Below are 26,012 nucleotides of genomic sequence, written 5' to 3' on the forward strand. Positions count from 1 at the left end.
TAATTTATCTTATGATTTTAGTGACACTCTGAGCTCAATTATGATATGTTTCTGATTACCTATTCTCTATGTTTGCATGCATGTTTGTGTTAGAGTAATGTTAACAGGTTTTGTCTTGAATGAAGACAGTATGTTGGACCAATTATGTACTCCTAACTAATGATCATATTAAGGAGAAGACTAATTTGTAATACATGGAAGAGACTATGTCGATTAGATGATGTACAACCACCATGACTCGAATTGGTTCCTATCCTTAATCATGAAATTATGATATACCCAATGTATAGAACAATTTAGTCATTTTTTAATGTGCATTATGTTAGTTAATCTATTTATTTATTTAGTCCATAATGTTTATTAATGTCACATGAGTCAAGTGGGAGAATGTTAGAATTAATGTCTCATGTGAAAGACATGTGATTTATGTAGGGACTAATAAATAAATATAATTAATAATCAAGAACTAAATTTTAATTGAATTTAATAGAAGAAGTTTCTAGGATTAAATGCTACTTGATGAGAGTAGTGGTTATAAAATGAGATTAATACCCACTAACGTGAAATAAGGTTCCCTTCTTGACCGGAAAGTGTTCTCTCTCACCCATAGTCATCACAAACGAACGAAGAGATGCAGAAAAAAGGTCTAAGGAAGTGAAATCTTATTTCTCTTCTCTTTCAAGGAAATCAAAGTACACCGAAGAGAAGTCTTCCTATGAAGAAATATACGCATTATTATCTGTTTGTTTATTGATTGTTTGTGAGAATCATAAGTTTCAAGATCATATTGTTTCCTATAATTGATAGTCTAGGAAACCTTTTAACAATTTTACAAATTCCCCTCATTTGTAAAAGTTAGCTAAATTTATTTATGCATATCAGATAATTCTTAATATACTATGGTAATGAGTATGTTTTATATTTCAGAACTAACTCATGTATATAATCAAAGTCAATGACTAAACTGCAAGAGAGAATATATTTTTTAAAAACTAAATTACATATTCAGTATAAAAGACAATAATCTAAATTGAAAAAAGAGAGTATGAAATGACACTCCAGGTTGAAGATCTATGTCCATGGTTGTGTGAACTGATAGGAATAACTCCAATATGTGTAATGTGCCATGTGCACACATCCAAGTATAATTTTGAGGGTTGAGGATAAAATATTGAAAATTAATCCAAACAATTCAAGAAGTTGGATTGCTATACCTAGAAGATAAGGTTTATTACCATTTATAGGGATATATATTACAAATACATTATGATAAATTTGACTGAAGAATTTACCTCAATAAATTATGACAGAATTCTTGTTTTCTTAGGCTAATTGAAACCACAAAAGACAATATGGAATAACTGGTGCCAGATGAAAACAAAAACTGATATGATCTGATTTTCCATGTTAAGTGTCTTCTTAATAAGGAAAGAGGTTACTGCCTTTGAAAGGTGTAACCATGATTCACCTCAAAAGTAAAACGTTGAGGAGTTGAAAGGATACAAATTTATGTTCATGAAGTTGTTGGTAAATCTTTGTGTTTTAATTTAAAATTTATAAATATATATTAATTCCATTTTACAAAATAAAATATTTATTTTAGATTTTCTTAAGATTTTGTTTTAATGAGTCAACTAGTTTGTTAGATTTGTTTTGACAACTGTAGGTTAGTTTCCAACGGTCATATTTTGTTTGTTGCTTAAGGTGACCTATGCCTATATATTCTCGTTCCTCATTTCTAAAAAGATGACAGAACTACAGTCTCATCTTTTTCTCCCAAATTTTTTTATATCTTCTCTTATAAAATAATTTATTTCTTGAGAGTAAGAGCATTGGTGTTCATAAGGTTCAGGGATCCTTTCGCTGCACACGATCGGAACCAACGGGTTGCCGTATCTTGGGAGAGGAGCGCAATCAGAATTTCTTACCCGTGCAGGGGGGCGTTTTCTCTCTAAGGATAGCGTTTACGCGCTTCAACCCAGGCTATATCTTTCTTCCCTTAATTTATTTTTTTCCTTGTGCTTAGTGTATGTTATAAGGCATTATTCATGTGTTGTCAATTAAATTTATTTTGCTACTGTTATTTTGTTATTTAATTCAAGACTGTGCATCTTCTTCGTATTTATTTTCCTTCATTTTTATTTTATTTTCCAACAATCTTAGAGAGAAAAATTTGTTATCACTTTCTTCTTGCATAGTCTTTTCTGCAGTAGCATTTTATTTTACCAAAATATCTGTCATGAATATGATTGACTCCCCTTTTAGTAAGTATGAAAAATTAATGGATGAAGACACAATGTATTATGCTTTATTAAAAATGTTTTATTATATTATTTCATTTCCTTAAATTTTACATTAGTGAGAGATTGTTGAAAAATATTTTTTTATAATTTGAAATTTAAAATATATTTTCTTCATTAATGATGGTTTTGAAGAGAAAATGCTTTTAGAATTAGTTTATGTGAAAAACTAAAAGCATACTTCTAATTTCATTCCTGTATGATTAGAAAACTATCTTTTACTTGGTCAAATGATCTTGTGAACACAAGTCTTTAAAATCAGGACATTTGCTGTTTGGTTTTTAATTTTTATTGTTTAACGTTATTATTACTACTGCAAGTATTTTGTTGTTACATGTTGACTGATTGTCTCTTTATTTATAACTCATTGATAAAAGATAAGCCTATGAAAATATAACACACAAAAATAATAAAATAAACACTTTAGTGAAACTTTATATTTTGCATGTCGTATTCTTAATAGAGTACCTTATAAAAAAAATTTAAAAAAATCTTTATGAGCTATGGAGAAAAAGAGAACCAAATCTGAAATATCTTAAAGTGTGGGGGTGTCTAGTAAAGGTTAATATCCCTATTAATAAGAAAAGGAAAATTGAAAAAAAATATTAATTATATTTTGTTGGATATTTTTTACATAATACTACTTATAGATTCTTAGTTATTAATTCAGAAGTATCTGAAATTTCTAAAGGTACTATTATGGAGTCTAGAGATGTGACTTTCTTTGAAAAATAAATTGTTAAATCTTTGTATGATTTGAAACAAGCTCCAAAGCATTGACACAAAAGTTTGATGAAGTTATTCTTTTGTATGATTTTTAAATTAATGTTAGTGATAAATGTGTGTATGTGAAACAATTTGATGATAATGGATGCGTCATATTATGTATCTGGATGACATATTGATATTTGGTAGTAAATGAATTTCAGAAATGACGTGAAATTTTTCTTGTCTAGAAATTTTGATATGAAAGACCTTGGTTGTGTAGATGTGATTTTGGGTATTAAGCTTATAGAGAAAAATGATGGTATGATTTTTTATCCAATCTTATTATGTTGAAAAGCTATATATTAAAGAAGTTTAATCATTTTAATGTGAAACATGTTTTTACTCCTTATGACTCATCCATCAAGTTAAAGAAAAATTTGAGTAAAGGAATTTCTTCACATAAATATTCTCAAAGTATCGGTTCTTTGTTGCATTTGACAAACTTTTCTAGGTCTGTCTGATATTGCACATGCAGTTGTTAGATTGGAAAGTAATTGAGAGATTCAGTGATACAAACTTGAAGTTTTGATTTTGATGAAATAAAATTGACAAGTGGTTATGTTTTTGCTTTAGCTGGTTGTGCAGTATCATGAAAATCTACTAGACAAATCATTATTTCGCATGAAAGCAAAAATTATTGCTTTAAATACTGCTACTAGTGAGGCTGAATTTCTTAAAAATGTATTATGTGATTTTTCATTGTTAAATAAGCGTATATCTCCAATTCCAATGCATTGTGATAGTCAAATTGCTATATCTAAAGTGACAAGCAAAATTTTAATGATAAAAGAAGACACTTAAGAGTGAGACATAAGTCTATAAGAAATTTGATTTCTCATGATGTCATTTCTCTTGACTTTGTCAAGTCAAAAAATAATATTGCAGATCCGCTTACAAAAAAGTTGACGCATCAACAAGTATTTGAGTCGTCGAGGGGAATGAGATTAAAGTCCATTATTTAGTTACAACAATGGACACCCGTCTCCGTGTGATTGGTGATTCCATGAATGGAGTTCAATGGATAACAACGAAATTGTTTGTTGACTAAAGTACACCAAAATGAAATTTAGCGGAGCTGTTCCGTTTCTCATTCCTATGACGAGGTGTATTATAAATTGTGGCAATATTAAGGTTGAGGTATTTATATATGTGTATTTTTGGTAAAAAAAAAAACCTCTTAATGAATCCGATGACAATTATTGTAGGGGTGGGGTCACAACCCACTCTTTGAGGATTCACCTAGTGAGTGTGGTGGTGGGGCTGCCACTGTGAGATATGGGCTAATCTCTAAGTGACACTCACGAAACAAGATACAAGCGCAAGGCCGTGTAACGTGCTACCACTGATTAGAACCTAAATGAATGTCAATATTGTAGGGGTTGTGTACTAAAGTCCGATTAAAGAATATGTAGTTCAAGACAATCAAGTCACTACATTTTTCTCGGGTGGAAGTTCAAACACTAGGTATAAGGCTCAAACCCGGAAGGTTCCTTATACCGAAATACAATATCACATGCTCTTTCTCTTATGTTTTTATACAAATTATCTTTTAGAAAATATATTTTAAAATTTTAAATTATGTGGGGGAATGTTGGTAAATCTTTGTGTTTTAATTTAAAATTTATAAATATATATTAATTCCATTTTACAAAATAAAATATTTATTTTAGATTTTCTTAAGATTTTGTTTTAATGAGTCAACTAGTTTGTTAGATTTGTTTTGACAACTGTAGGTTAGTTCCCAACGGTCATATTTTGTTTGTTGCTTAAGGTAACCTATGCCTATATATTCTCGTTCCTCATTTCTAAAAAGCTGACAGAACTACAGTCTCATCTTTTTCTCCCAAATTTTTTTATATCTTCTCTTATAAAATAATTTATTTCTTGAGAGTAAGAGCATTGGTGTTCATAAGGTTCGGGGATCCTTTCGCTGCACACGATCGAAACCAACGGGTTGTCATATCTTGGGAGAGGAGCGCAATCATAATTTCTTACCCGTGCAGGGTGGGCGTTTTCTCTCTAAGTATAGCGTTTACGCGCTTCAACCCAGGCTATATCTTTCTTCCCTTAATTTATTTTTTTCCTTGTGCTTAGTGTATGTTATAATGCATTATTCATATGTTGTCAATTAAATTTATTTTGCTACTGTTATTTTGTTATTTAATTTAAGTCTGTGCATCTTCTTCGTATTTATTTTCCTTCATTTTTATTTTATTTTCCAACAGAAGTCAATATTTACAAGGTAGCAAAGAATATGTACGTGAAAGCATGAAACACCATACATAGACAGATCAAACAGAAGGACTAGATCTGAGAACCTTCTCAAGCTTCTCAGCTTTAATGTAATCATTGTCATTAAGGGGTCCAGCGGGAAAAGGTGTGATTTCCACAATGATATGGGGTGTTGGGAGCTCATCAAAAAGAGCTCTCACATTGTTGCAACACACACTTTCTCCATGAGCACTTTCCCTACGGATTTGGCAACCCTACAATGGTTGTTTATTAGCAGCATGTAAGTCAAGCATATCTTGCATCAAACTATATTAAACTATGGGTAAAAATAAATCAGATAAAAAAAGAGACCAACAATTGAAACAGGACAGAGGGGAAATTCCAACCTTGTGAGAGGTGGCATCAACAAAGTGGTCATCATCTGATAATAGAGATGCAATAGCTTTAAGAAGACGTCTCCCCTCGGGCTTGGATGGGACTCTATAGTTCCTTCTAAGTGTACCCTTTGTTGTGGGATGCCATTTGCTAACCAGTTTCCTTCCATTAGCAGCTTCCTTTGCTGATCATATAAAAAATACACATAACTGAACATGTACTTTGAAACAACATCAATAATGAAGAAAAAACATAGATAAGGAAACACATAGGATTTGCATGCATTGGAAGTGTCAAGAATTACAAATTTAGGGCAAGGGAAAAAAGAAAGGCTGACTAACAATAATAAACAGAATACAATAGGTTAGTTGTATGATATTGTAATCCAGTAGTCCTATTTATGCAGATATTTAGGTCAAGGACTAGTATTACTAGTACAAGCCCAAAGCCACTAACAATAAGACTAATAACCTTAAAATGTTATAACACTCCCCCTTAAGCTTAAACTTGTTACAAGTACCAGTAATCCCATAACAAGAGAACAAAGACCATCAATATTTAAACCAACTCAACTGATCTCATCTGAACAAGGGAAACTAGTACCACCGATCCTACAAAGGGTTGAAGTTGAAAACCGCTTGATAGAATAAGTCATATGGATCTCCATCAACTTGGGATATTTTTGAGGGAACGAGAATCAATGTCTGGTCGAGCCAAACTTCTTTCTTTTGCTTCCCCACCTGTGACTAAGGGAATAACAAAACATTGGAAACATCCTTGGCAGATAGCCCATTGCTTCTCCTCAGCATACGTCCCAAGCATATGAGATTGTTTCTAGAGTCCTCAACCTTTCTCCTCAGTGGTCCACTCAACCAATAAACTGGTTTCCAAAACACTAGTGTCGTACCACTTGACAGCATGGTGTGACATGGTTCACAGATAACCATGCTCCTTAAGCATATGGCACGGTTCAATCTCCAGGTCTGTGTATATGGAAAAACATTTGTTGGGAGAAGTCAACCCCTTAAATGGATCTCCGTATTTCAAGAAATTAGTATGTGATTCTCAGCTGGGGATACCCTGGGTTCACCCAAAAAAGTATCATAAAGATACTAGCCAGTAATAACCTCCTACCAAGTCTCCAAAACACTGTCATATAATACCACCCAAAAACACAAATGGGGCACTTTACTACCATCCACAAGTCTTCATTCTTCAAACCAATTACTAAACCAGAATAACCTTCACCTCACTGAGCAACTCACCCCTATGTAACTTAACACCTCACAAACCACAGCAGAAATATCCACACTTTAATAAGTTATCACTAATATAAGGGAAAATGGGACAACAACAACAACAAGAAGTATATTAGACATTAATTGGACAGACGTGGTTTTCCTAGTATTGCCTGGGCCCATTTAGAGAATCCCAAGTCAGTAGCAGCAGCAGCAGATTCATCATTAGTGTCCCCAATTTCCAAATCTGAAAGAAAACATACACCTATCTTACATAAAAATGAAGCAAATTTCCAAATGAAAAAAAAAGTAACGAATTTATTTTCCCACCTAAGACAAGTGGGTTGGCTTGAGATCCAGCCAAGCCAGCCTTGAGGAGGGCATAGAAGATGAAGAGCCTTCCAGCCCACAAAACTGGAGCCTCAACCAAAGAGGCATTGACACTGATACTCCCAACTCTCACTCTTCTTCTTCTTCTTCTTCCACACACTGAACTACTTTTACACCAAAACACCAACCCTTTCAGTTTGAGGGAAATTCCACAAGGAAAGAGGGATTTGGGCAAAAGGGTCACAGGTGATGATGAGGGATTATTGTGAAGAAGAGAGACACACCCGAGTTGCATAAGGGATACAGAAAGAACCATTGTTTTGCCTTCTTGGGCCAACAAATCACAAATCAAATAAACACACTCTCTTCTCTTTCTGTGTGAGCTAGAAGTGATATTTTTTTTTTCCTCGTTCCACTTCCTGACGAGCAACGACGTCGTATTGTATACTTGTGGGGTCGAACCTTGCTTCGGATAAGATGATCATTGATGTTTGCTGATATTAGAAAAGAAAGACCAGTGATATATAAATAATAACCTATTTATAAGTCTTATTAATATTTTTATTTCTTTTTATTTTTTATTTTTTATCACATTATATTATAGACCTTATAATACTTAAAACGTTTTATAAACATTTATTATGCTACAAGACATCTAGAAAGAGAAAAAAAACAAAAAAATATAAATATTATAAAATTTATGATATAATGAAAAGAAAGATTAAAAGAAATTAGAGATATTGATGACCTGTTTAAAATAAATAAATATTTATGTATAATTGCTCATTAGAAAATTGTTTCTTAAAAATAATGATCAAAATTACTACAGTTTTTTTTTTTTATCAATATCAATAATAAATCATTGATACCAAACATTAATTTTAAAAGTATAATTTTGTATGGGTTGAAAACATAAAATATTTTTATATTGTAAGCCAATAAGGAATTACTGTAGCTATAATTTATAACTAATTACTGTAAAATCAATTAACTTAACATACGTCTCAATTTAGGATTGAATGAGAACATAGAAATAGAAATAGAAATAGAGAGATAAACAAAAGTAAGTGAAAAATGACAAATAAAAATAGGTGAAAATGACAGTATAAAATGTAGGCAAAAATAATACAACGAATCTTACAAATTTTAAAATTAATTTTCTTTTAAATCTATTAAACCAAACACCATTTATTTTCATTTCTTATACTATATAAGACTCACAAGTTGTTGATTTTTCATAGAAATAAGTGCATGTATGTATGTGTCAATACTTTTACTATAACAAAAATTGTATTTTTATTAGTGATTAATGTTATATAATTTTGTAAATCATATGATGTTTCTATTCTCAAGCTTAAATATATTTTTATATTTGATATATATTTGATTGTTGTGTTTGATTATGATAAATTTTTTCTTTCAATTGGTCTCCTAAAAAAGTGTTTTATATCTTTAGATGATGTATTGCTTGAACATTTAGTCACAATTTGTGATAACTAAATTCATCGATATTTATTTTAAAATCAAATTTAAAATTTCTGCTTATTCATCAAATTTAAATTTTTAAAAGATTTTTTAACCGTTCAGATAATAAAAAAAATAAACTTTTTCAAATAACAGAACCACAAGAGACACATTTCTGAGGCAAATTTAAAAATGAAAAGAGAAAATTTTCAGAGGCAAATTTCTTCATATTTTCAAAACTCAACTCCACCGGTGGTTTGGGCGAGCGGATTTGTGGTGGTGCAATCGTGCATGGTGATTTTGAGGTTGAGAGAAGAAAACAAAATTTTACAAGCTGGAGCCTGTTCATCTTTTAGAATGAGAGAAAGAGCCTTTGATTTTTGGTGGATGGCATATGAGTTGTTGAAGGCTTGAAGCTTCTCGAGAGTGTAGGGACACGTGCCCATGGAAATGAAAAAAATAAATATAATAGAACCAGTAAGATACGGCCTACCCACGGATAGCTCCGCTTCTTCTCTCTTTTATGTTTTTTTTTTGTTTTATTACTGAAATTCTCCGTAAAATGTGTCAAAAAAATTGTAAGAAAAAATATAAAAAATTATTTGTATTTCTTTTCAAACTATTTTTTGTGAATGAAAGGAATTGGATCTTCTTGGTTACCAAGAAAATGAACTCTTATTTTCTTCACATAACACTTGATTGTTATGAGTAAGCCGTACAATCTATTTCGTGTATTTCTCATGTGAATCTTTTAAATTCCCATTTTGCTCATGTTTAAGCGACATGTCAATGATACATTATAACTGAAGCCATATAATTGTGAACAAACAATTTATTCTAAACAAAATAAATGAAAATAACTTATATTTTGATAATTTTATCCTCTCAAACTATAATTTAATAAATGAATAACATGTGCATAAATTATATAGTTATTTAACCACAAAATTATCACATATGATAAATTTATTATTTTTATAATAATTATTTTATAAATTATATTAAAAAAATTTATGATTAATTAATGACACAAAAACTTTAACAAGACACCAAACTTTTGAATTAACTTTTATATAAAATTTCACTTTTGATAATTTTACCCTCTCCACCTATAATTTAATAAATGAATAATATGTGCATAAATTATATTGTTATTTAATCACTAAATTATCATATATGATAAATTTATGATTTTTTAATAATTATTTTATAGGTTATACTGAAAAAAAATTATATTTTTATTTTATAAAAAAAATTATTTTTTGAAGGAATAAAAAAATAATTATAAAATTTTAAAAAATATATTTAAGCCAAAAAAACTAATCCTTACCATTGAAATGTATAACAAATAAAAATATAAGAAGGTTATCCTGTGATATTAGAAGGTCTCAATAAATTATATTTTTATATATTTGTACACTCTTTTAATACGATGTTTTTGTTATCCTACTCTTATATATATATATATATATATATATATATATATACACACACACACTAATCTTTTATATTTATACTATATAGATAAATTATAAAAAATATTTTTAATGATGAAAAATCACTTCAAATAAATTGTGATACTATTAACACAAAGAATAAGAAAAACTAAAAATAACTATAATTTAATAAAGGAATAACATGTGCACAAATTATATTATTACTTAACCACAAAATTATCATATATGATAAATTTATTATTTTTTATAATAATTATTTTATAAGTTATACTGAAAAAATTATAATTGATCAATGATATAAAAACTTTTACATTAATCAAACTTTTGAATTAACTTTCATATAAAATTTAACTTTGATAATTTTACCCTCTTCAACTATAATTTAATAAATGAATAACATGTGCACAAAGTATATTGTTATTTAATCACAAAATTATCATATATGATAAATTTATCATTTTTTATTATAATTATTTTATATGTTATACCGAAAAAAATTTATGATTGATTAATGATAAAAAAACATCAAACTTTTGAATTAACTTTCATATAAAATTTCTTATACGACTATTATAGCTATTAGCTATTGTTATATTTCGTCTATGGGTTTGGATAAGGAGGTCACCTCATGGTATTAGAAGGTCCCATGATATTAGAAAGTGTTAGCAAACTATACCCTTTTATGTATTTATATACTATTATAAAATGACTTATAAACTTTGATAATTTTATCATCTTCAACTATAATTTAATAAATGAATAATATGTGCACACATTATATTATTATCTAATCACAAAATAACCATATATGATAAATTTATTAAATTTTATAATAATTATTCTATAAGTTATATTGAAAAAAAATTATGATTGATTAATGATAAAAAACTTTTACATAAATCAAACCTTTGAATTAACTTTTATATATAATTTCTTATACTACTAAAATTGTTGTATTTATTATTATATTTAAGGAGGTTATCCCTTGGTATTAGAAGGTCCATTTGTATTACAAGATCTCAACAAACTATACTCTTTTATATATTATATATTTATATATTCTTTTGAACGGGTGTTTTTGTTAGCCTACTCTTTTATATATTTATGTGTGTGTGGAGTCACAGGCAACCAAGTGAGGACAGAAATGTAATTTCATTGGACTATTCCTATATATATATATGTAAGTGCATAACACTAAGAAAAATTTAGTATTTTACTTTGGCAAAAACAACTTATAGTTGGATATAATTTAGTCATGTTCTTATCAATAACCAAAAAAAAAAAAGTTTAGTAATGTTTTTATAAATTGTCTTGTTACTTGTAAGTAGTCCTCACGATTTCTATATAAAAAAAAAAAAACAAATGTAGTCCTTCTAATTCTAAATATTAAGAAAAATGCATGAATTCATTTTCTTTAAAATTTGACAATATTAAATTCTTTCTTAATTTTCATTTAATAGTTAGAAAAGACTTCTTTTGATTGGCAAAGTACATAAGTCGTTTATTGTCTCAATTCTATTACATAAATGCGTAAACTTACTATGTATTTATGTAGGTCCTCAATCCTCATACATACATGTCGCTCTAAGCAGGAGTAACTTGAAATTAAATTAGGTAGCAGAAATCTAAGTTTTAAATATAGGTTACCAGACGTTTAGGCTTAATCTACACTTATTTTAGAAATTTTTGGAATTTTTCTAATTATATCATTCTCACACTTATTTTAACACATTTTTTTCATAATTATATCATTCATAATTACTTTTTTTCTACTTAAAAAGATGAATTAGATGATAAATTCTTTACTTACGTATGCTATGTTTCATGCATAGGTATATTCTCAATTGTAGTTTAAAACAAAACAAATTAATCTGTTATAGTATTTACTTGATGATGGACATGTTTGTATTGCTTTGGTGGTTGTAACTTCTTGTAACAACTATCCTTTTATATGAATGGTCGAACAACTGGTGGAAACTATATCCTCCTCCTTCTTCGTTTCTGTGGTCACAAACCAACCAAGGTGTCCCCTATAGACCAAACAGTTGTCAGCATATTAATCAAGTAAGCCACAACACTACCACACATGAGTGATGCTTGATATATATCATTTGCATATCATCTATATAGGTGTTTTTTTCTGGTTTGCATAACAGTACATGTATGGGATTTAAAATTAAACATGTAAATTCACCATTCACCATATCAAATTATCCCCAAAATATTCAAACAAAAGAAGTGAAAAAATACAATTAGTCACTACCATTGTTGTCTCTTAAAATAACCGCAACAACTCAAATTCAAACCAAAACACTTATAAACTAAACAACATCTTCGACAAATGCATCTCCATATAAACTTATTCATCACCACCACCTTTCACTACTAAAAAAAGGGTTTTCCATGACGCAGTTTTTATGACAGTCGTGACGCAAACGTCTTAAAAATATACGCGGTGGAATTTTCGTAATTTGAAGTTGCTATACGAAGACGGTGTTACTCAAACCTATCTTAAAATTACTTGTTCAACGACGGGTACACTGTTGTAGAACGCGCAATGACATTTATTTTATAAAATAAATTATTTTATTTAAAATGATTTAAGACAGTGTGAATATGCACTGTCTTTGAAGCCGAGAGAGACAACGATAGTGATTTTATAAACATTGTCTTTAATTGGTTTAATTAAAATTAAAAAAATAATGCCCACGTCTCTTTATTTGCTCTTACTTTTCACTCCGAAGGTTCTAGATCGAGAGAAGTAGCTGTGAAGAAAGAAGTTTGGTGCTCATAGGTGAACGACTTGAAGTTGCTCTGCATCAGAACGACGTCGTCGGCGGTGGCGGAACTTTTCTGCTCCGTCTTTGGATCCATGGCCGCGTAATCCAGATCTATGTAAGGAACCAGTTTGGTTTCAGAGAACAAGTACTGAGACGAATTTAGATCTGTCTTCGGATTAGCTAGCAGCCAGGACGCGGCCTCAGCCTCCTCGATGCTGACGTTAGCGTCAGCGTCAGCGTCAATGTCGGAGAAGAAGCGGTGGTGGAAGTTGATCGGCGAGGAGGCCTTGACTGAGTGTTCGGACTCGAAGAACAGTGTGATGGGGATGCACTCGTGGCAGCTGGCGAGGCGGTTGGCGGAGTGGATATCGCGGTCGCAGGCGAGGCAGAGAGCAGCGGCGTCAGCCTTGCTGGTCATATGCGCCAGCGCCTGCTCGCGCAGCTCGCAGAGCGCGACGCGCGGGTGGCGCGACTCGAGCTTGTTGGCGGCATGAACCTTAATGTAAGGTCCGAGAGTAATTACTCATTATAGTGATTCTGTTACTGTCATGTATTAATTACTCATTATAGTGATTAAATCAATCTGTTGTTGAGGCTCTAGAATGGCAGTGTAAGGTCCGAGAGTAATTCATCATGTTCTTTGCAGTTAAATTTTTGCTTAATTAACAATATGTCAATGAATAAGTACTTAGGTATAATTACGTTTGTTATGGAAAAGAAATTTCTTCATTTCTAAGGCAAAGATTGCTTCATGCTAATGCTACCATGATCCAGACCAAAGAAAATTACTACTATTGATATCTGACCAAGGCTATACAGTTTGTTGTTGTTTGGAATTATATTACAAGCCTTTATTTATGGTCAATTTGATACACAATTGGGTATGCAATTTAATATTGAATGAGTCCTAGTATCTATGGTCAGAACCTCGCATAACTCTCATACTCTGTATTGGTTGAGCCATATGCACAGAGCCATGTTTTTCACATGAACAAGGACTTAAAATGTAGAAATTGTCTATATGTCTCTAGGCTTTATAATGATTGAAAAAAATTGTAATTCTACACATCAAATAAAACTTTCATTGATTATTATCCAAATGCATGTCAATTATAATTTAGAATTTACATTCAAAGAATTAATTATTGTTTATTTAATTACATTCAAAGAAAATGCATGAATGTTTTCAGGCCTTGGTTGTTCCTCAATTGGTTATGGAGAAGCAGAGGAGCTAGGACCCTTCTTTCCTCAGGACAGCAGCCAACCAAAGCTAAAGTTAAATCCTTATTCTTGGAATAACGGTTGGTGAATTTAGATTCGTAGCCAATAATTTTTCACCACATACCAAAACATATATACTATACATGGTCATTAATTCTCATAAGTTGATTTGTAAATTTGGTAAATGTGTTTATTCAAGATAAACTATATACTAGAAAAAGCAATGATCCTTAACCAATATAATTTCTATTTCTATAGCTGCCAATCTTTTGTTTTTGGAATCTCCTGTTGGGGTGGGGTTCTCCTACAAAAACACCAGCAGTGATATAAGTGAGCTTGGTGATACCATTACCGATAATGTTAAATGTTGCTGTCATCTAAATATTTGTACTTTTTTTATCTTGCTTTTACTAAATGTGATTTATTGATGGTACGTTATTTGTCAACATCAGCTAAAGATTCACACACCTTTATCATCAAGTGGTTTAGAAGATTTCCATAATTCAGATCACACAAATTCTACATTTCTGGTGAAAGCTATGCAGGTATCTAGCAATGTTCTAAAACAAGCTATTGCTTGCTGCAACTCCCAAGTTGCTTCCTACACCTTCTTTATAACTTCCAGAATAAACAATGCAGAATGTAAAATCACATTCCGGAATACACTTTTTTTTTTTTTTACTTCTAGAATGACCAATTCAAAAAGTAAAAAATCATTCCAGCATCTGGTTCTTGGCAACAAGTATGACACCAAATTGCTAGAAATCATTGATGCAAGGTGAGTTCATGAGTTCATGAATAGGTGGAATATGTCAGCATCTAGTTTTCCTTATTTTACAAGTACTTTTAAATTATGAGGGTAGGCCTACAATCCATTTTATTTTGCGTTTTCCCCCCTTGCTTCTCAACTTAGAACTTTAGTTGATAACTCATGTACCATGTATGGATCCAGATTCCTAAACTTACTATTATGCAAATGCAGATGGTCCAGAATGGTGACGAAAAATGTTCTAAAAGTGAGAAGGAGCAAATGCTGAATGCAACTATAACTCGAGTCGATGACTTGGAGCAAATGAGCATTTATATGAATGTGGTATAAATTATTTATTGTGCATGTTGGGCCATCTTGCTTTCCATTTCACTCTATGATTTGTGTTTATAACTTCATATGGTCCTAGTTTGTCTCATTATCTTGTAGTTCCTTGAATTTTTGTTGTCTTTAATTCTTGTCGATGTTGTAATTGCTGACTTGCTGTTTTTGGAAATGTTTATGTTTTCACCTCAACTGTTAATATGTAAAACTTAAAATCTGTATATTTCACATTTCATTTTAGGTTTGGCTAGTGCTTGCGGCGTCTTGAACGTGCTCATTCTCAAGGTGTCACAAGTGTTTGCTTCTCTCGTGATGGAAGCCAGTTATTAAGCACTTCATTTGACAACACAACAAGGTTTTCATTTAATTTTACTCATTTGATGCAATTTTTCGTTCTTATTTATATCTTTATTTGGAGATTAAGCCAGTTATTAAATTGAGAAAGCAATACAAGGTTTATAAAAATGAATTAAGGGTTATTGAAGGGTTACAAACATGAACACTCATATTTTATTCCTTTTGCTTTTGAAAAAAAGAAAAAACTCAAATATGAGAGTATTTACTTAGAATGAAAGTTTTACCTTCTGTGTGAAATTTTTTAAATTAACATAATATTGATATGAATTAATTCTAATATGTGTCAAATTTATACTCATGACGTTGTTTAATATTGATTAGCTTCTAGCTTATGGGTGTTGAGAAAGGCATCAAATTGGAAGGCTTGAGTTATATGTACCGATAATTAGTATAATTATATTTGTTCTGTTCACAAGTTCCATAATGCATGTATTGCTTGAGTTATATGTCCTGCATTAGAAGATTAATATGATTTTTTTTTAATTCTCTGGTATTGGCCTATGACCAGGATTTTGTCAAGAGATTTTTTCCTAGTACTTTCTTGGTTTCCTTTGTGGCTTTGGTATGTTTATGTCAATTAGCTTAGCATTTGATTCATCTATGTCCGTTTTACCAAGTATCTAATATGAGCCGGAAAGTATCTTTAATGAGTATTATTTGAACAACATAATGTTAGAGCTGATGCATTACCCTATCTTATTATAAAGTATTACAATTATTATATGAAAAGTCTCTTTAAGATAATTTTTTATTGTTTTTATTTTTTTAGTGACATTAAATTGAAACATGTTATTCTCTTTTATATTCTTTTTTTCCATCGTTGTTTGGTCCTTGTGTTTGCTTTGTTGCTTTCTTTTTTGGAACTGAGGTCTTCATTTAGATCTGTATTAATTGTGCCCCATTTAGATGTTGTTTTTGTCATTTCATAATAATGCTTTTATTATTTTAAATTATTTTTTTTCCAAAATAAAATTCTAAGACGGTCGTTAGCTAATGACCGTCTTAGAAAGATACATTTCTAAGACGGTGATTAGCTTAACAACGTCTTAGAAAGGCACTTTCTAAGACATTGCTTAGCTAACGACCGTCTTAGAAAGTTACCTTTCAAAGACGTTGCTTAGCTAACGTACCTTTCTAAGACGGTGCTTAACTAACCACCGTTTTAGAAGGCAACGTTTTTCTAAGACGGATTTTATAGAGTCGTCGTCAAAAGTTTTGGCTTTCAACGACGTTAGATTCAAAGATAGGTGACAACCGTCTTTGAATGCTCTTTTCAACCGATGTAGAAAGCGCATTTTTTAGTAGTGTTTCAATTAGTTAATTAATTAATAATCCCTTAAACCAAATAGCACTTACCGGAATAGTGATGGTTAATAACTACTTATCTTTCTTACGCTCACGTGAGCGACCGAAGGCGTAGTTGGCAGTTTCCAAATTTCAATTTTTTCAACACCTCCGTGTGCCACGTTATCTGACAGCACCGTAATAGACTTTGCAGACCAAATAGGCAATCATGGACAAAGAAACAACCTTCTTGAGCTGATCTTGCTACATCTTTTTTTTTTCTTTGCTCCTTCCTTGATCAAAGATCGAGCTACAACATTAAAATTCAGGATGAAAACAAAAAAAATTGATCCAGTTAACCCAGTTTGGAAATGGAGATGAAACCCTATAGCGGAAGCAGAAAGACTTAACAAGAGACGCTGAGAGAGTAATTCAAAGACCAAAAACTATTTCGTGAGGGAGAGGTGCCAATAAAGAAAAGCTGGTTCAAATTTTTTAAAATTCCAACAATGCAATGAGGACAAAAATGTATTTTCATTGGACTACTCTTTTATATTAGATATATCAGATGTTGCAACTTGAGGAAAAATACAAAAATTAATTATCATTTAAAATAAAAATATATAATATGTAATTATAAATATGTGGGGGTAATATCTGAGATCAACTAAAGTTTATGACATATATCCACTCTTCTGCAACTCCAAGACTCTTGCAGAGAGAGTCAAAGAAATTACCAACCGAAAGACAATACCATCTTTAGCCGACTAGCCCAAGTTTACGGTGTTCAACTTGTGTGACTCGGATTAGGCATCTTCTCTGCTTGAATAAGCCCATTCGAGTCCATTTTCGGGTTTTGGGTCGGGTCAGATTTTAACCGACCTTGGCTTCCTTTCTTTGTTCTCTTCATTAATCTAGAATCTTCTGCTTCTCCTCTGATTTTGGAGTCCTGACTTGATCGTGATTTTTTTAGACAGGAGGATGGTTCTAGAATTGGGAAATGATTAAGAGAAGTTTATTTATTTTTATATTTTAATTGATTAGGATGATTTTTAACCGATAGAAAATATAAATTTGATTTTATAATACATACTAATGATCTTTTGAGCCGTCATAAATTATGTAGTCAAATATTTATTATTTATCGGATGCGTTATCACTTAATTTATAACATAGATTTAAAAAAAACATTTTAAATATTAAGGTGCCGATTTGAAAATAAAATTTATCCACGGCCCCGCCGGTGCCGTCTACTATGGCTTCGTCACCCCGTCGTGGCCTTCCCGGAGGATGGTAGGTTCAAGGTCGAGTTCACCGACTTCGTCCACGCAGTCATGTCAGTGATGGTGTCCATGGTCATTTCTATTTTGGATTATAGGGTCACCAATTGTCTTTCCCCTTGGTAGGGAGAGTTTCCTTTTGATGGTAGAGATTGTTTGCAGCAGTTTGTTTCTCATCTTCCCTACTTTCAAACGTGGGATTGGTTGGATGTCTGCTAGTTAATTATGTAAAACATGTAACATGTACGTGTGTTGTGTTTCTTTTTGCTGTTTCTTTGCATTGTTTTTTTTATGTTTGTGTGACAATAATGACCAAGGATCAACAACGTTGTTGGTTTGGTCAGGTTTGGATTATTGGTTGGATAAATGTGCTTAATTAACTGTCCATTGTATAATGACATCATTGATTCAAATAAATTTAATTTTTAGTTTTAGAATATTCATTTTTGTACCATTGCTTTTCTAGAACTAGATATTATTTGTTAGAAAACCGATCAGATTGAATATCAATGTATCCTCTGATGATCCATCTTAGTACCATCATTGCAACTTTTGTGACAATTTGCAATTTTTGTTTAGTTCACTTTTGTTTCTACTTTCGAGATTCTACAATTTTAAGAGGTCAATCCGAATTTTGAAGGAATTTTCGTTTGTATATGGTTATTTATAGGATAATTTTTTTATTATATAACTCATAAAAACACTCATTGTACATATATGATTTCTTTATCCATTAACATATGATATTATAATTATAATTATTTGGATTTGGACAAATTCAAGTATCAACATATATATGTACTAGACCCAAAATATTTTTATGGGTCTGATTTAGATCACATCCATCAAAGTTAGGTGCTCCAAAATCTTACTAACCTTTTTAGAGAACATTATTATTACCTAACACTTTTGAATTTTTTGGGGAGTTAATGTGTTAGGACCAAATTATGTCGCATGTGACTTACCTGCATATGAATTTTATAAACAAACAAAGGAGGTCTCAAACTATTGAAGCATCAACTAATTTGAGTATCAATATATCTTTGCAAGTATCTCATTCACCCATAAAATCCATCACACCATAAGATCTATCAAAGAGGAATACAAACCACAAGAAAAGGGTGCCTAATTACATCCTAGATCTTTGCTCATACATTATACAAATATTAAACTAATATACATGTATATATGAATATATGTATAAATATTTATTTTATCAATTGCTTATTTATTTTGGGAAGAATTAAAAGTGTGTTTGAATTAACATTGAAAACACATTAAATGAAAAAAATTACGCGTTTCATTGCAAAAATTTCAAGCAATTATGTTATAACTTTTATTTGAAAGTCTGTTGACATTGAATTCAACAGCTTGCCAAACACACACTTAGTTGATGATACAAAGTACATATATCATTAGGGTATACTAACGGAAGATAGATGTGCTTGAAATGAATGGAGATCCAATATAAGCATCAAAATAAATATATTTTCTAATATATAAAACAATTTTATTTATAATACACCAACACAATCAATTCGTAGTATCTTTGCTCCACTAGGCGAAATGCAAAATTGAATTTCTCTAGTGTCACAACAAAGAGTCCACTATTCCCCTTGTAGTTTCTCTATAGTCCTACTTCAGTGTCTTCTTTGTTGATGCCATTATCATTGTTCCCTTGAAATTTGATATATTTATACCACCTAGCCATTAGTACATAAATTACAAGGTATGCTGTAGTGAGTGCTGCTAAGAAGAAGTAAAACATATCCAAATGTCCTTTGTTTAACTTTCCTGGGATCCATCTTGGCATCTCATCAGTGGCAGAAATCTTCATCACAATTGCAATAAGCAAGCTACTAACGCAGTTTCCTAGTGATATTGAAGTCATGCAAAGTGCACTACCAAAGCTCTTTAATCCAATGACATGAGCAAAAGTTACCCAAGGACTTGAGCAAAAGTGATGATATGGATTCCAATGACATGATTCTTTCAAATTGTAAAAGAAGTAGAGCTCATGATGGGGCAGATTTGGAGGACAATCCACTAGGGAATGTAGCAGATGACTGTATGGAAACCAGTAGACAAAATAGTCCGTTATGTTCATCGATGTCCCCATGTGCAATTGAAGGTTGTCTGTCTAAGGGATTTGCAGGACTACTCTCAACTCGTTCCTTTGTGCAGTTTGGTAGGGAGAGAAGGGCTTCCTTTTGATGAAGGACCCCCACCTATAGTTAAAGAAGTATATAGAAGTTTCTTTTGCTAGTTGATATCTATTGATGTATTCATTTTGAATGTTGGTGGCATTGTAATTTGTAACATCATCATGGTGAGTGTTAAATAACTTAAGTACCCATTGCCTTTGATTAAATCAATAAAAAAAAGTTGTGTTTTGCTTTTATGTTGACATTTCATCCCATTGTTTCAATATGTATACTTGAATTTGAGAACCAGGTACATATGTTGAACAGTTATATAAAATTTTAGAACTTGAATGAAATTTAAAAAATTCTTTGTGCTGTTTCACGTCATGATTAGTAAAAAACGTAAGACGTCCAATTCTATTTTTATTAGTTGGCTGTTTATTTATTTTTATTCGTAACGTGTTTTTATATAACACAATTAATTACTTGGCCTCCATAAAATTTTCAATTATGTTCTCAAGTGGGTTTTATTTATTGCTATTGAAAATTATGTTTTACTATGACTAAAAAATTTAAGCTTGCATCACATTCTATTTTTTAAGATTAAATCAAACATAAAAATAATGACATCATGAGTCATGTTCCTTTTCAAATTTCTGGAGAATAAAAATAACAATTTAAACTTAACCATTTCAAATTGTCACAATTTAAACTTGTAAAACCGTCAATAACCACCTAACTTTCAAATTGTCAGAAATCCTTACACTATATAAAACCTTCCATCCAAATCCACCATTTCAATTCCTTACACACAGGAATATGGATCTAAACGAACAACAAATCGGCATCAAAGTGTACAACAACAATGCAACTCCACCACCCGAACATGAAACACTGAACCCCTCTTCCAACCCTCCACAACCCAAGAAACATCGTGCCCTAATGGCAAAGGGCGTCCAAAAAACCCTATCAAAAACCTCCCTCCTCGGAAACTTCCTCCCCACAGGAACCCTCCTCACTTTTGAGATGGTCCTCCCCTCCATATACAAGAACGGCCAGTGCACCCACGTTCACACCCTCATGATCCACTTCCTCCTCTTTGTTTGTGCCCTCTCCTGCTTCTTCTTCCACTTCACTGACAGCTTCCACGGCCCCGATGGTGCCGTCTACTATGGCTTCGTCACCCCGAGGGGCCTCGCCGTCTTCAAGCCCGCCGTGGCCGTCCCGGAAGACGACAGGTTTAAGGTCGGGTTCACCGACTTCGTCCATGCTGTCATGTCGGTGATGGTGTTTGTGGCCATTGCTATTTCAGATCATAGGGTCACCAATTGCCTTTTCCCCGGGAAGGATAAGGATATGGAGCAAGTGAGGGAGAGTTTCCCTTTGATGGTGGGGATTGTTTGCAGCGGTTTGTTTCTGGTCTTTCCTACTTTCAGACGTGGGATTGGTTGCATGTCTGCCTAGTTAATTATGTAACATGTAACATATGTATGTGTGTTGTGTTGTTTTTTATATTGTTTCCTTACATTGTTTTTTTTTTTTTTATGTTTGTGAAAATAATGGCCAAGGATCAACAACCCTATTGGTTTGGTCAGGTTTGGATTATTGGTCGGATAATTGTGCTTAATTAACTGTCAGATTCTATGTTCATTCTATAATGACATCTCAAATGAATTTAATTTTTAGTTTTAGAATATTCATTATTGTACCATTGCTTTTCTAGAACTGTATATTATTTGTTAGAAAACCGATCAGATTGAATATCAATGTATGGTCCATGTTAGTACATCATTGCGACTTTTATGACAATTTGTAGTTTTTGTTCACTTCACTTTTGTTTCTACTTTCGAGATTCTACAATTTTAAGAGGTCAAGTCGTGCTTCGAAGGAATTTTCGTTTGTATAAGGTTATTTATAGGATAACCTTTTTATTATATAACTCATAAAAATACTTTGTGATACTTTAGCGCGTTAGAATCTCTTTTTCATATATTCATTCAACTATTAGAGAATGAATTCCACGGGAGAAGATGTTTATTGTAAGGTCGGGAGACAAATAACCAAGCAAGAAAAAGATTTTGACTTGGAAAATTTCTCATAATAAGGATAAAAATTTCAAGTCATCTCTCGACCAAAGAAATACTTTTACTATGACCAAAGTTGTTGCTGTGAGCAGTTTATCTCACATTTTAGATTATTGATCAACGATTCCATCGTTGAAAATTAAGAATTTTGTCTATTGAATCTACTATCTAAATTTAAATTTAATTATAATCCCATAGTAAACAAATCTTAAGTCGTGTTTGGCCGTTTGACTCTCTGGTGAGTATGTTAGTTAAACACTTAGCTTTTCATCTTTCTTTTTGTTGTTGTTCTCACAATATCTTTTAATTCTAATTTGATCCATTTATCCTTAAACAAGTGAGACAAATGAACTTATACACTTTGGGCCTCTAATTCTCCCACATAGGAATGAAGTTCAAATTAAAATGGAGCATTTCCTTTCAAAATAATCATGTTCATACACAATCAAATGTTAAATATACACACATATCTCTGACAAAGATTTGAACTTTAATTTATTATGTTTTGAAAGGCTAATTTCTTATAATAAATCCAAACTCTATATCTACACAACTTAACCTTTTATTGCTAGTGAAAAGGGACCTTCTAGATTATTTTTGGTCATTGCAGGCAAACTATAAAAAAATAGAAAATAATAAGCAAATATCTTTTTCACTTATCATTTTGCGGATTGTCTGACTCATCAATGTAAAACTTTCAACCAAATTTTCTGGTTTTCATCTTCCCTTGGATAAGCACAAAGATTATACGTCAGTAAGTTCAATAAGGATATTTTTTTTTCGATTTCTTATGTTTATTAATTTCTTTAAGTGCCCCTTAAGATTGTTCAATATAATGTGCACAAATTTATACATGGAAATAAATAAACAAAGTAGATGTTGTTCCTCTTTATAGTTTGGTGGATGTATTAAAAGAAATGCTTCAGATTATGCAATACTGCAATATGTTCCCTAACTAAATAAATTAATAGGCAGAAGCAACTGATTACTTTTTGCCCGTGACTTTGTGGTATTTGACTCAACATTTTGAGAACTTGCAAAAAGATAATTGTGTGGTTTCCACTATCTTGGACATAAATAGATTGACTACGCCAGTAAGTTTAATTAAGAAAAAAAAATGTTTTTTTGACAAGAGAAAAGAAATGTTAATTATAGTTAAATAGGCAAAGCCAAATTTGGTTACGCAAGAAGAGTCCTTGAAGGTGTGAAGTCCTCTTTAATGTTATGCTGGCAGTGGATCCAGCTGTTTAACATACGACAGTTTTTGTGTGTGTGTGTGTGTTATGCGCTGTTTATACTTTTTTATTGTTAAAGATTTTATAGGAAAGTTCAGAAACATTATCATAATGGAAGAGAATTAGAGAATGATAAACAGATGTATGAAATAAATGTTTAAAATGATACAAGTTATTTAATAAAATCACTAAGGTCGAGAGTGTTATGCTTGGTAATATTCAGAATTTCAACTACTTGATAATAATCTTGAAGTGTATGCACCAAAACAAATATATTTTTAATATCAAATATAATTGTACTTGAAATACATCATCGAATACAATCTCTAGTTCTTCTTCTTCAACAAGAGAATAAAGCATAATAGATTTTCTCCTCCATTATTGCAACAACACTACTACAAAAAGATGATTCTACATTGGTTCTTGAAAAATCGTGTTAGAAAAACTGCACATTCTAAGACGGTTATTTTCCTGAAAACCGTCTTAGAATATGCAATTTTTCTAAAACGATTTTTCAAGAACCGTCTTAGAATATAATTTTTTTAAGAAAAATAAAAAAAATTTAGGATTCTAAGACGATTTTCCAAAAAAGATCGTCTTAGAATACATTCTAAGAGAGAACCGTCTTAGAATGTATTTCATTTTTTTTAAAATAAAAAATATTGAAGATTCTAAGACGGTTTTCTCATAGAACCGTTTTAGAGTATATTTGTTAAAACATATTAAAAAAATTGAACTTCCTCCATTGGCCTTCAGGCTTCTACAGTATACAGTCATTCATCTAAAATTATAAACGTCAATTCAGCTGAAGGATCCTTAAAAATTATAAACTAAAGATGTATTTTTTTATTTTGTGGAAATTAAGAAACTAAGGATGCATTTAAATAAAGAATTTCATTGAGCACTTATTTAATATACTCCTACCAAATAAAAATTTGTTCATAAAATTAACAAAATTACTGAGATAAGTTAAAAAAAAAACTTATTTTAACAAGTTTATTTGTAAATCTTATTAAAATAAAGGCTTAAATTTAATATTTGTTAATAAAAATATGAAGATAAAACTGTTTTTTGTTTTAAAATTAGAAATTTAAATACACGAGTTAAGAATATTAGATGTACCAATCTACCCAATTTTCGGTTCACTAAATTGGAGCGTGATGCCTGGACTTGGAGCTTAATTTAGTGTTTTTTATATAACTTCAAAATAAAAAATAATAAAACCTAATTTTTAATTAAAGTTTATAAACAATTAATTATTACAATTAGATTCTATTATTTTTAAGAGGAGCAACTAAATTGGAGCCTGATGCCTGGACCTAAAGGTGCCTAATTTACTTTTGTGGAATCTATCATGCTACATCAAATTTAAGAATTCATCATTTTTTTACTTATTTAAAAATACAAATAATTCATACATATTTAATTAAAAATTTGTTAATCTATATCACATTTGTAGACTCTAAACTAGTTGAAGAATATAATTTATTTGTTAATCTACACCATAACCTCATGATTTTCCTTTTTGATATCTTCTTCATTGTTTCCTTCAAAATTGATATACTTATACCACTTAGCCAATGCAACATAAACCACAAGATTAGCTGTTGTTAGTGCTGCTAAGAGGAAGTAAAACCTATCCAAATGTCCCAAGTTTAGGTTCCCTGGTATCCACCCAAGTATGTCACCTTTTGTGGAGATTTTCATCACAATTGCAATAAGAAAACTACTCACATAGTTTCCTAGTGATATTGATGTCATGTAGAGTGCACTGCCAAAGCTTTTCAATTCATCAGGTGTTTGTGCATTGAAGGTGGCACTTGCCAGAAAATGGAAAGTGAACTTGACCCATCACAATTGTTACAATCTTTTATTGCATACTTCAACCTGAATTTCTCTACCAACCCTGTTGAGACCATGGCCATGATTGCAAGGACTAGACCAATTCCCATCCTTTGAAGCTCTGTGAGTTTGGATTTCGTTACTTTGGCCACAAAAGGGTCGGGGGCGTGCCTATAGATGAAGATGAAGAATGCCACGCCCAAAATGTCGAATATGGACATGCTTGCTGGAGGGATTTTGAAACTTGAAATTCCAGTGGCCATAGCATCGCCTTGCACCACAAAGAGTGACGCTATTTGAGCAAAAACAACTGAGTACAATATGGTGCATAGCCAAATTGAGAGTAGTCTTAGTATGCACTTCACTTCTTCTACTTGTGTCACGGTGGATAGACACCATGGGTTGCATTTATTCTCTTCTAGCTGCTCCAAATCTTTTGATGTGATAAATGCTGCTTTATCTAAGTACCTAGCAAATCAATCAGTATAAATTCCATCAATGACTTGATACATACTTTTTAACCTTATT

The 26,012-nt window shown here is 31.3% G+C and overlaps 4 protein-coding genes across 5 annotated transcripts in view; 1 reads left to right on the plus strand and 3 right to left on the minus strand.

Annotated features, from left to right (window-relative positions):
• Positions 1-5,255: 5,255 nt before the first annotated feature.
• Positions 5,256-7,712, minus strand: LOC100801846 (uncharacterized). Of its 2 annotated transcripts, XM_003553038.5 has the most exons (4): positions 7,244-7,712; positions 7,068-7,160; positions 5,687-5,859; positions 5,256-5,554 (listed from the first exon to the last, which is right to left on the minus strand). In XM_003553038.5, exons 1-4 carry the CDS (start codon positions 7,557-7,559, stop codon positions 5,360-5,362), a joined length of 777 nt encoding a protein of 258 aa, XP_003553086.1. In that variant the 5' UTR covers positions 7,560-7,712; the 3' UTR covers positions 5,256-5,359. The 2 variants fall into 2 exon arrangements, with proteins under 2 accessions (XP_003553086.1, XP_014626695.1); XM_014771209.3 differs by lacking the exon at positions 7,068-7,160.
• A 5,185-nt stretch (positions 7,713-12,897) lies between these two features.
• LOC100802376 (zinc finger protein CONSTANS-LIKE 4-like) lies at positions 12,898-13,922 on the minus strand. Its single transcript, XM_003553039.1, has 2 exons — positions 13,890-13,922; positions 12,898-13,440 (listed from the first exon to the last, which is right to left on the minus strand). The coding sequence occupies exons 1-2, from the start codon at positions 13,920-13,922 to the stop codon at positions 12,898-12,900; spliced, it is 576 nt and encodes a 191-aa protein (XP_003553087.1).
• Positions 13,923-21,142: 7,220 nt separating this feature from the next.
• On the plus strand, positions 21,143-22,180 carry LOC100802901 (protein DMP9). The gene has a single exon (XM_003553040.3). It carries the CDS (start codon positions 21,143-21,145, stop codon positions 21,785-21,787), a length of 645 nt encoding a protein of 214 aa, XP_003553088.1. The 3' UTR covers positions 21,788-22,180.
• Positions 22,181-25,139: 2,959 nt separating this feature from the next.
• LOC100803433 (protein NRT1/ PTR FAMILY 7.2) overlaps positions 25,140-26,012 on the minus strand; it is an 82,123-nt gene continuing 81,250 nt past the window's right edge. Inside the window, 2 exon segments of the mRNA XM_041011763.1 lie at positions 25,140-25,456; positions 25,459-25,952. Coding sequence (XP_040867697.1) covers positions 25,140-25,456; positions 25,459-25,952 — 811 coding nt within the window.

Source organism: Glycine max, chromosome 18 (genome assembly GCF_000004515.6).
Source record: "Glycine max cultivar Williams 82 chromosome 18, Glycine_max_v4.0, whole genome shotgun sequence".
Taxonomy (NCBI): domain Eukaryota; kingdom Viridiplantae; phylum Streptophyta; class Magnoliopsida; order Fabales; family Fabaceae; genus Glycine; species Glycine max.

Excerpts from the sequence above, each read along its gene's own strand:
- LOC100801846 (XM_003553038.5), bottom strand. The coding sequence starts at position 7,559 with ATGGTTCTTTCTGTATCCCTTATGCAACTCGGGTGTGTCTCTCTTCTT. Across the intron at positions 7,161-7,243 it reads AGCCAACCCACTTGTCTTAG|ATTTGGAAATTGGGGACACT; the intron begins GTGGGAAAATAA and ends GTTTTCTTTCAG. Across the intron at positions 5,555-5,686 it reads TTGATGCCACCTCTCACAAG|GGTTGCCAAATCCGTAGGGA; the intron begins GTTGGAATTTCC and ends CAACCATTGTAG.
- LOC100802376 (XM_003553039.1), bottom strand. The coding sequence starts at position 13,922 with ATGGCTCTGTGCATATGGCTCAACCAATACAGA. Across the intron at positions 13,441-13,889 it reads TATGGCTCAACCAATACAGA|GTTCATGCCGCCAACAAGCT; the intron begins GTATGAGAGTTA and ends CCTTACATTAAG.
- LOC100802901 (XM_003553040.3), top strand. The coding sequence starts at position 21,143 with ATGGATCTAAACGAACAACAAATCGGCATCAAAGTGTACAACAACAAT.